General features: G+C 39.3%; 1 protein-coding gene across 3 annotated transcripts in view; it reads right to left on the bottom strand.

The window, feature by feature from the left end:
- The window catches only part of NBAS (NBAS subunit of NRZ tethering complex), a 331328-nt gene that overhangs the window by 151273 nt on the left and 168262 nt on the right, over positions 1-11793 (bottom strand). For 2 of the 3 annotated variants that reach the window (XM_053201218.1, XM_027077936.2), the window contains exons 32-33: positions 8958-9089; positions 3780-3893 (exon numbers count right to left, since the gene is read on the bottom strand). In XM_053201218.1, the coding sequence (XP_053057193.1) occupies positions 3780-3893; positions 8958-9089 (246 nt within the window). The remainder of the gene's footprint in view (positions 1-3779; positions 3894-8957; positions 9090-11793) is intronic. The other variant, XM_027077937.2, reaches the window with a different exon arrangement.

Below are 11793 nucleotides of genomic sequence, written 5' to 3'. Positions count from 1 at the left end.
GGTTTGCTTTTTCTAAGTACAAAGGCCTGGGTCCAGAACAATTTCTCTAAACATATGAAGTAAAAATCCAGGTACTACGCCTTACGGGAATAAAATTCTTTAACAAAGCTCTCTAAATAATTTTAGAATAATACACGTTTTCTTCAGACAACCATAATTATTCTGAACTTAATGTTACAAAGTCAATATTGGTTAATATCAATAGTGGCTTAATAACTGGTTAATGTTAATATTGGTTGGTATTCTGAATGTAGGTAGCTTTTATGAAACGGATTTTCTAATGCTGATATTACAAACCACAGTGCTTTCCCCTAGACTCTTAAACATTTTCATAGATGTACTGAAAACGATTTTTTTCTTTGACCAAATATCAGGCTCTGTTGAAGCTTCTTCCCAACTAGGCCTACACCTTGGCCTGGCTGAGCCTGCATACTCCAGTTTCAGCAATAATCCTACAAAAAAGTCAGTTTAGAGAGAATCTCCCACCCTTGACAACTGATCATTGCTGATATGTGAGCAAATTCCCCATCCCTCATCCCTGATATCTAATCACCCTGGCCTGCCTTCAGCAAGAATCCTGTTAAGGCAGGTCAGAAAGAATGCCACGAACCTTGATGTCTCGTGCTAATTTTCCATCCACTGACCCCCTACCATGCTCCTTGGCTTTAAGTCGCCAGCTGTCTTTCTCGTATTTGGCATTGAGTCTCTTCTCTCTCCCTTAATGCAATAGTTTTAACATCTATTGCAAAAGTCCTGAATAATGTCTTCCTTACAATTTTTAAGAAATGACAGAATATTTTTCTTTAACGGTATACACGAAGTGCAAAACTCTTAAGTGCACACTCCATGAGTTATTACGAGGTGAAGCACTACATTTTTAACCACTCGCTATGAAAGCAAAGACACTAGGTAAAAAGATACGCTTGATTTTTTTTGTTTTTTAAATATGAAATTTATTGTCAAATTGGTTTCCATACAACACCCAGTGCACATCCCAACAGGTACCCTCCTCAATGCCCATCACCCACTGTCCCCTCCCTCCCACCCCCCATCAACCCTCAGTTTATTCTCAGGCTTTAAGAGTCTCTTATGGTTTGGCTCCCTCCCTCTCTGTAACTTTTTTCCCCCTTCCCCTCCCCCATGGTCTTCTGTTAAGTTTCTCAGGATCCACATAAGAGTGAAAACGTATGGTATCTGTCTTTCTCTGTAGGACTTATTTCACTTAGCATAACACTCTCCAGTTCCATCCGTGTTGCTACAAAAGGTCAGATTTCATTCTTTCTCATTGCCAAGTAGTATTCCATCGTATATATAAACCACAACTTCTTTATCCACTCATCAGGTGATGGACATTTAGGCTCTTTCCATATTTTGGCTATTGTTGAAAGCGCTGCTATAAACATTGGGGTACAAGAGCCCCTGTGCATCAGCACTCCTGCATCCCTTGGGTAAATTCCTAGCAGTGCTATTGCTGGGTCATAGGGTAGGTCTATTTTGAATTTTTTGAGGAACCTCCACACTGTTTTCCAGAGCGGCTGCACCAGTTTGCATTCCCACCAACAGTGCAAGAAGCCTCCCGTTTCTCCCCATCCTTTCCAGCATCTATAGTCTCCTGATTTGTTCATTTTGGCCACTCTGACTGGCTTGAGGTGGTATCTCAGTGTGGTTTTGATTTGTATTTCCCTGATGAGGAGTGACGTTGAGCAACTTTTCATGTGCCTGTTGGCCATCTGGATGTCTTCTTTAGAGAAGTGTCTATTCATGTTTTCTGCCCATTTCTTCACTGGATTATTTGTTTTTCGGGTGCAGAGTTTGGTGAGCTCTTTATAGATTTCGGATACTAGCCCTTTGTCCGATGTCATTTGCAAATATCTTCTCCCATTCTGTCAGCTGCCTTTTAGTTTTGCTGGTTCCTTTGCAGTGCAGAAGCTTTTTAATCTTCATGAGGTCCCAATAGTTCATTTTCGCTTTTAATTCCCTTGCCTTTGGAGAAGTGTCAAGTAAGAAATTGCTAGGGCTGAGGTCAGAGAGGTTTTTTCCTGCTTTCTCTTCCAGGGTTTTGATGGTTTCCTGTCTCATATTCAGGTCCTTCATCCATTTTGAGTTTCTCTTTATGATTGGTGTAAGAAAGTGGTCCAGTTTCATTCTTCTGCATGTTGCTGTCCAGTTCTCCCAGCACCATTTGTTAAAGAGACTGTCTTTTTTCCATTGGATATTCTTTCCTGCTTTGTCAAAGATTAGTTGGCCATACTCTTGTGGGTCCAATTCTGGAGTCTCTATTCGATTCCATTGGTCTATGTGTCTGTTTTTGTGCCAAAACCATGCTGTCTTGATGATGACAGCTTTGTAGTAGAGGCTAAAGTCTGGGATTGTGATGCCTCCTGCTTTGGTCTTCTTCTTCAATATTACTTTGGCTATTCGGGGTCTTTTCTGGTTCCATACAAATTTGAAGATTGCTTGTTCTAGCTTCGAGAAGAATGCTGGTGCAATTTTGATTGTGGTTGCATTGAATGTGTAGATAGCTTTGGGTGGTATTGACATTTTGACAATATTTATTCTTCCAATCCATGAGCATGGAATGTTTTTCCATTTCTTTGTATCTTCTTCAGTTTCCTTCATAAGCTTTCTATAGTTTTCAGCATACAGATCTTTTACATCTTTGGTTAGGTTTATTCCTAGGTATTTTATGCTTCTTGGTGCCATTGTGAATGGGATCAGTTTCTTTATTTGTCTTTCTGTTGCTTCATTATTACTGTATAAGAATGCAACTGATTTCTGTACATTGATTTTGTACCCTGTGGCTTTGCTGAATTCATGTACCAGTTCTAGCAGACTTTTGGTGGAGTCTATCAGGTTTTCCATATATAATATCATGTCATCTGCAAAAAGTGAAAGCTTGACTTCATCTTTGCCTATTTTGATGCCTTTGATTTCTTTTTGTTGTCTGATTGCTGATGCTAACACTTCCAACACTATGTTAAACAACAGCGGTGACAGTGGACATCCCTGTTGTGTTCCTGATCTCAGGGGGAAAACTCTCAGTTTTTCCCCATTGAGGATGATATTAGCTGTGGGCTTTACATAAATGGCTTTTATGATGTTTAAGTATGTTCCTTCTATGCCGAACATAAAAAGATATGCTTGAGCTTTCCTACATTCAGAGACAGCTACAGAAAGCAGATCATTTAGTAGAGAGTCTATGATCAGACAACATCAATTCCTACCCCATGGGGGAATATGTTCTTTCATAGTGAAATTATTCTACACACACACAGACACATACAAATCTGACCTTCCAGAGACTGGAATTTAAATTTCAATATAGAAAATTTTAGGGTTGCAGCCTACTTCCTAACTTCTCAAGATCAGTGTGAAAAGCACTACGTTATCCTTTTTTAAAAAAAATTAAAGACTAGAAACATTACTCACAAATCATAGATAATTCAAAAATTTCAAATTTTCTTTTATATAATACATGAAAAGGCATTAAAATATTTTATATAAAATTGTTCTTAAAATTATGAGCATATTTTTAATAGACAATGGAAAGCAACCAAAATCTCAGCTAAAATATAACCCCTGAGCCCATTAAGTACTTACATTAATATATAAGCACAAAGAATACAGACTGATTAGTGCTCATAAAAGGTTTCTCAAGTCTTTTGAAGAAAATGTGCCTGGCTTCCCAATCAGGCCAATTGATTTCAGAACAGACCTTTTCCATTACTCATCATGCAAAGCGGACCTGGGCAAAGTGTTAAGTAATTTGTCTATTTCACCTGTGGCCATCAGCTCCTGACAATGCACATTGGCTGCTTTGTAGTCATGGAAACGAAGTGCTTGTTCCACTAGAAGGATCAGAACCTGTCCACGCCTTTCTTCTGGGTCTTCACCTGTAAACACATGCAAACAACTTAATGATTATGGCAGCATCAATTAATAAAACAGCTCATTAACATTGTATTTTGAATTAATTAAAAAATAAAAGGTAGAGATTAGACTGATTTTTTAAAAGATTATAGGAAAAATGTCAAGGCAACTTTGACCTTCCAATCTATTTATTAATCCTGGAATTAGCTCTCATTCTCCTAAGAGATCAATGATCAGTATCAGCCCCAGACCAACCATTCCAACCTAAGTGGGGAGAGAAAAAGTTTTCCTCCCAGTAGTGGCATTAAATATTTTGCTATTTTTTTTTAATATTTTGCCCTTTGAAAGGTCTATTTCTGATTATAATTAACAAATGACAAATACAAAGAGGGGAGCCTTAAACACACAGTAAAGTGGTTATAACTTTATGGTTTCACTAACAGTACTATCTTTTATTTATCATAGTAAGCATGCAGGCTCTCAGAAAACATACCAAAATTCAGTTTACGGTAACACAAGATCTTAATCTCTCAAAAAGATTCTTAGAAGTCAATTTAGATGTGATGTCCTTCTTTGACATCTCTACACTTCCTTCACAAAAAAAGTATGGTTTAGGTGACCTCCTACATGTTTCTTCACTTTTCATTTTCAGAATACCAATTTATTGGGATTATTGTTTTAAAAATCTACATCTAGCATCAGAATTTAAGATCTCTCAAGACAGGGGTCCCTTCCCTTGTTAAATTCTCAGTACCTCCAAGTCATACATATAATTGGGGTTCAAAAAAAATACTCAGTGAAATGAGTAGAGATTCTATTATAATTCAAAGTTACAACATAAACACAATTTGTACACTTAGGCAAAAAAAAAAAAAGTAAACAAGTTATATGTTAATCAAGTAATGAAACTTTAAAATTATTTTCAATATTTCCAAAAAGAAAAAGGAAAAATGCAATGATCCTTGCATTTTTAAGCTATAATGCAGTTTGGAAGAAAAAGTAAACATATCACAGAAAGGTTTGAATGAAAGTTTTAAAATATGTTACCGTTAATCTCTATCCTGTGTTTCACAGATTTAAAATCCAAGTATTGGCCTAAGCTAATTGAAAGGCATTAGGTTTTGCTTTTTTTTAAGAGAGTATAGAACACTATGATTCATAATAGTATTATTATTAGAACAACAAACCCATGTTCTGTAACACTGACACATAATACTGGAAATGGAACAATATGCACAAAGTTTCTCAAAAATACATGCACATATCACACTTAATATAAAACCTATTTCCTAGATAATCCTCTCAAAATGTTTGCATTTATTCAGAATATCTAAATAAAAAAATGAAAGGACCAAGGGTGATTTTTTTTTTCATAAGACAGCTTGGCTAGGTGGCAAAGATATTTTGCAGATATAAAGCCTCTAGTCAGCTGACTTTAAGGATCCATTAATTACCATCATCCAACAATAACAAAAAGGTGGAAAGAAAGGATAAGAGTAAAGGATTCAAAGTGAGAAACTTCTTAACTGTGAAATCATCAATAGATTGTTTCACTTCTTTATCCCTGTTTTCTCACATTCAAAGTAAGAGTCATATCTTTGCTATAAGGGCAGTAACAAGTAACTTAGATAAGAATAAAAGCATAAGGGGAGGATTATTATTGTAGTTAATGTAAACTTTTACATGGAGATAGGTTAAATGGTCACCTTCAAGTCCAAAGTTCAAATATTTAACTGTTTTTCTTTCTAGAAAGTTCCAATCTGAACAGGTGGATTAGTGGGAAAACATAACCAAAAACAGCCTAAAAGAATGATCTAGAAAAATATTGCAAACAAAACAAAACAAAACAAATTCTTAACAGCCAGGAGTATGGCCAGACAAGACACCTATTAAAGGAGCTCTTGGGTGGCTCAGTTGGTTAAGCATCCAACTTTGGCTCAGGTCATGATCTCACAGTTCATGAGTTCAAGCCCCGTGTTGGGCTCTGTGCTGACAGCTCAGAGCCTGGAGCCTGCTTTGAATTCTGTGATTCCCTCTCTCTCTCTGTCCCTCTCCTGCTCATGCACTGTCTCTCTCAAAAACAAGTAAACATTTAAAAAAAAAAAGCCATCTATTAAAATGATTCTGATATTTAGTCTGAAAGACAGAGCATAAATGGTGGCATGATAAGGCTTTGAGTATATGAAATATAATTTAAGCCACATCCACAATTTCTCTGACACTCCTTTCTAAAGATGGAGCACAGTGACCCTCCCATTGACAGGGACTGGTTAGTGATTTACTTGACTAGACTTCCAAGACTAGGTCATAAAGGACACGAGGGCTTCCTCCTCAGTCTCTCATGGTTCAACTGCTTGAGGAACAATTAGGTGTCATGTTGACAGAACAGTTAAGGAGCCCTATGAAGAGGTCCATGTGGCAAGGAACTGAGGCCTCTTGCCACCAGCCAGGAAGAAACTGAGGTCTCTTCCAACAGCCGAGTAAGCCAGCTCAGAAGCAGATTATCCGGGCCCAGTTAAGCCTTCAGGTGGGGCCCATATGTATTTCCCTTATACTTGGGAGGGCCCATGTGACTGCCTCCATGAATAAGACACAATGGCAATGAAACTGCCCAAATTCCAAAACTGGATTAGAAAACTCCATGAAGCTTTTTCTGGTTTCTCTCGGAACACTGACTCTGGGACCCCTCAGCCATCACGTAAGAAGTACTGGGACTCTGAGGCCACCATATGGAAAGACCACAAGGAGAAACCATAAAGAGAAGAGACAAGGTCCTGACTATTTTATCTCCCAGCTATGTAAGTCTTCCCAGACCATGTGCCAGGCATGTAAGTAAAGCAACCTTTGAGATGAACCCATCTATCTCTCGACACTATCTGAGTGCAATTTCATGAAAGATCCTGAACTGCCTGGCTGAGCCCAGTCAACCTCCAGAACTGGGAGAATAAAAATCAAATGATTTTGCTTTAAGTCACTAAACTTTGGGGTGGTCTGTAAGGCAGCAATAGATAACCAAACACCCTGTGCGCTTCAGATCAATGTCACCAGCTTTGTGATTCCTTTCTTAATTACCCTCCTCACTGGGCAAAATATTAGCATTGCCTTTCTTCCAACCTCTGTAACATTTGGTTGCAGAAGCCAGGTACACATCATGTCCTGTGTTGCAGCATAGTTTTCTGCTTCCTCAGCCCTCTAAGATTCCAAATGCCCGGAGGGCAGAAGCTGCGTGGAACAGAACTTTGTATCCAAAGTATCTAGCGGTACTACTTTACCTCTCTGTGCTTCCGCTTCCTCATCTGTAAAACGCAGGGAACAAGAGGTTGTTGTACATCACCGAAGAGCTACTACATAAAAAGGAGTATCCGGGCACCTGGGTGGCTCAGTCAGGTTGAGGATCGAGCCCTACACTGGGCTCTACACTGAGCATGGAGCCTGCTTAGAATTCTTTCTCTCCCTCTACCCCTCTCCCCAGCTCATGCTCTCTCTAAAAATTATAATAAATAAAAAAATTTTTAAATGTTTATTCATTTTTGAAAGACAGAGACAGAGCACAAGCAGGGGTGACGCAGAGAGAGAGGGGGACACAGAACCCGAAGCAGGCTCCAGGCTCTGAGCTGTCAGCACAGGGCCTGACGCGGGGCTCAAATTCACGAACTGCGAGATCATGACCTGAGCCAAAGTCGGATGCTCAAGCGACTGAGCCACCCAGGCACCCCTAAAAATTATAATTAATTAATTAAATGAATGAATAGTACAGAAAGGGACTGAAAGAATGTCAATACCATTAAAAATTCCTACAATTTACCAAGATCACTGATATTCCTGTTTCGTGTCAACATGACACAGGACAAAACGGGAAATTAGTCTTAGTGGGTACATAAAAATGCTGGCAGTATCCCTGAGCTGCTTCATTAGTTTCTGTGAAATTTCCTTACGAAAATTTTCCCTGATGAACAGAGCGCTTCAAAGTTTACGAAGTGCTTTTATAGGCATTAACTCCTTCGGGGATCCTGTAACTTGGAGGGTGAAGCAAGGGTATCATTGCCAGTCACCAGAGACAACAGCTGGAGCTAAAGCCACTTTGCAAGCATATGGGACAGTGAGGACTGAAGCGGTTTTCTGACTCCCTGCCCCCAATTTCCGCCCCCACCCTGTCATCCAAATGCCTCACGATGGGTGACAGGTCCCAAAGCTGCAGCGGGCCCACAGGTAAAGATGCTAACTCTCTGCTTTCAGAACTAGAAGAGGACAATGACACAGGACAATTTACTAAAACTGTAGCCCTTAAGAGTAAGTCATTTATATTAAGATTTAAAAACATTTATAAATGTATGTCCCCTAAATATACTAGATATATATGTTTTTAAAAGTTCAAAATATAAACAGAAATCTCACTTACTTTTGAGCCTATGCTATGTGGTTTGGACAAGTCTAACTTCAAACCACTGCTTATAAAACATATGGCCAACAACTGTTTTTGTGGAGATAAGCTTAAGTCAAAAATACAAAAGAAAATTATTAACAGACTCTGGTAAGCAGAACACTGTGGTTAAAGAAACATGAAAGAGTCAGAAAGACTCCTCAGAAGTCAGGCTCTGCTATTTAACCCTGCTGAGCCAGATATTGGACTTCTCTGATCCTTAATTCCCCTTATAAAATGAGAAAAATACCATCATCACCACCATTTAATAGGAGATGAAGTAAGATCACCTATGTGAAAACCCCACCAAACAGTAAATGCACGCATTTTTTTAAGAAATTGTTCAGGTTCAAAAACGCCACACCGAATCTGGGCACCGAAAGTGACCTGGTAGGCCTGACCTGTTCTACACTTAAGCTTTCTGGTGATAAATGCTAATCCTGGCTGCTACTCTTTGTAGCATCCTGAACGAGCCTGTCCTCATTTAAAGGACCAGCAGCTCAGTATGGGTACCCATTTTTATAACGTGCCAATCTTTGCAGAGAAGACAAATCCTTGCTCAAGAACAGCTCCCTGACACCTGGAGGTAGATTTTCTGACTTTAGCCTGGGATGATGGCAAGAATAACACAGAAACCCTACTCTGCAATTTAGCATTCAAAGCTTACCTGCTACCCTCAGCAAGTCAGCAAGGCCCAGAAGCTTGGCGGACTGTCTGTAGCACGTGGGGGATTGGCAGATACACTCCTTGATGAGGCCGATCCGATCAGAGCACAGTCGCACTAAGGAAGAGAGACATACTAAAGACTGGTAACCAGGGACATCACGGAAGAGTGTCATGACTGTCCAAGTTTTAGGTGAGTGAACACAATGAAAGCTTTCAGCCTCCAGATCAAAAAGAATTAAGACACAATTGTTTTTAAAAAAATTACAATTGTTGTTGCTTTTGAATAAATAATGTACAGCTTGGATCTTTTGTCACCCAGCTTCTGAAAGAGTGAAGGTGCTGACGTTCGGGAGCTATGACAAAGCGTCACCTTTTCAACTGCCATGTAAGGCCTCGGAAAATTTTAAAGAATTCACTATCTGTCTCTGAAAACGTCAGATACTTCCTATCACACCTGCACCCCCATTCACCTAACCCCTCCACCCCAAAATCCATCCCATATTCCAAACATCCATATTTCTACTGCCACGTCATCACCCCTGTTTTTAAAGGGCAGGGATCTTTCAAGTGCTCACAGTTCCAATGTATTAACCTTTCTCCAAACCGGCCCTATCTTCTCACTTAAGACAGATATTAGGAAAATAAAACATGTCTGATCACAGTGATTCACACTATAAGATAATTAAGGACACTTAAAGGGAGAAAAAAGCTTCAGCAAAGAGTATTATGTATATGCTACGAAGAGATGTTTTTTTACTTAAGGGAGAGGTATCAACCTTTAAGAAGCATGTCACTATCGGGGAGGCCAGGCCCCCATAATTACAACAGTAGGAACTATAATGACAGCAGCTGACATTCAGTGAGTATGAGCTATATCCCAGACACTGTCATAGGTAATTTACATATATTAACCCTACAAGGCAGAACTTGTAAGGCAGATGCTATTATCTTCAGAGGAAAAAAAGGTACAGAAAGGTCACTGACAAAGTGATGGAACCAGAATTCAACCCAGTCCCTTAAAATGTTTTTCATACCTTCATTCCTTTACCCATTCCCAAATCCATGACTTTATCCCATATATTCTGGGTTCTCCCAAAACTTCTTATAGGTAAGTGGCAGGGGGCCCAGGGGTTGGTGAGATAAAGGAGAGAGGTAGTAGTTTTCTTTGGAATGGGCCCTTTTATTGTACGTTTTCATTATGATTTAATTTCAAACTTACAGAAAAGTTGCCCGAATGATACCAAGAACTCTGTACGTTTTGCCAAGAATAACCACTTGCTAATAATCTGCTCCATTTACACATGCACGTGTGCAATCATGCAGGTGAGCACTCCCTCTCCACACATATACGCACACGAATGCCTGTGTGCACACGTGTGCGCGCACACTCACACACACACCTGTTTTTTCTGAACTACTTGAGAATAAGTTGCATATGTCACATCCTTTTATTCCTAAATACTTGAGTGTACACTGGGTTATTTTAAGAGGGCTATTCATGCATCTGCTAGTACAGTAATCCCTTGTGGCCTTCACTATAAAACGGAAGGTAGACGCAGACTTCAGTTCCTTGCTTCACAATGAGCCGTGCCCCAAATACCCACCTGACGTTAGACTTAGGCTTGGTCATGTGATTTCTGTGGCCATATGCCACGTCTGAGCAAATGTTTAAGAGTCACCGTGGGATCCCACTCCTTATCTTCTTCCCTCCCATGAGAACGCCACTTCACAAAGCCAAGCTGCAGAAATGCCAGTGTGCGAGAACTCACCTTCTATTCCATGGCCCTGAGGCTTTCGAGACTTTTCCTATAGCACAGGCTAGCAAAAATTGACTGATACAGCGTTCTTCAAACTTTTCTCAATCAAAAAATTGTTTTGTTTTTTTCTTAACATTTGCTACTGTTTTACGGGTTTTCCTCCTTGTGTGTATTTTAAGAAAATGTATATTACTACCTCATTATTTCAGATGCAATTACTATGAGAAAGGTACTTTCTGCATGTTTCTCATTTGATTTTCCAAATAAAACCTGCCCTACCGAGATCTCATGGTCAGTCTACATATGTAAGAACCTGGGGTTTCTGTACACACTTTTATAGCCACATTTGATGAATGCTGGTTCTCTCGGGGAAACCCTGGTTTCAATAACTTTAGTAAGCTGACTTCCTTACTATACAGCCATTCTTTCTCTAGTTCAATAAAATCAAAGTTCTACTTTTTCAGTTTTCTAAACTGAAGTCACACATAGCAACAGATCTTCATTTTCTCTGAAGTTCCAAGTTTGGTTCTTTGTCTGTTTCTTGCCCGAAGCAAGGCATAACTACTAATATTTTAAGGACATTAAGTAAATTTGCAGAGTGGAATTCTAATAGAGTGCAATTGCCTTATTCAAACGTCTTTTTACTTTATTTATTTCTCTATTTTTTGAGCCTCTGGACAATCACTAGACCAATTCTCTTTTACTGCTTATTGTAGGACATGCTAAATTATATCTCAAAATGTGATTTCTTGGTTAGGCAAATTCAAGACTTAGATGTTATTATATTTCTATGAAGGAAAGGAGTCTCCGACACTTAAAATTCCTTTTCAAATGGAATTAATGACCATGAAAAAGATATGCACGTATGCATCTTTTAATAGTTGAGGATCCCTCATTTTCCTGTGGATCTCACAAATATAGATCCAGTGTTTTAAACGCACACGCACACACACACACACACACACACACACACACAACTATAACTCTCACAGACACACACACATCTCAGACATAAGAAGCTCTTACCGACCAGCTACACACATGCCAAACGCTCTCATCACCACTTTGTAAGGCACAGAC

Source organism: Acinonyx jubatus, chromosome A3, assembly GCF_027475565.1.
Source record: "Acinonyx jubatus isolate Ajub_Pintada_27869175 chromosome A3, VMU_Ajub_asm_v1.0, whole genome shotgun sequence".
NCBI classification, from domain to species: domain Eukaryota; kingdom Metazoa; phylum Chordata; class Mammalia; order Carnivora; family Felidae; genus Acinonyx; species Acinonyx jubatus.
The sequence above is the reverse complement of the archived record's forward strand: the minus strand, read 5'-3'. Positions and strand labels throughout refer to the sequence as shown.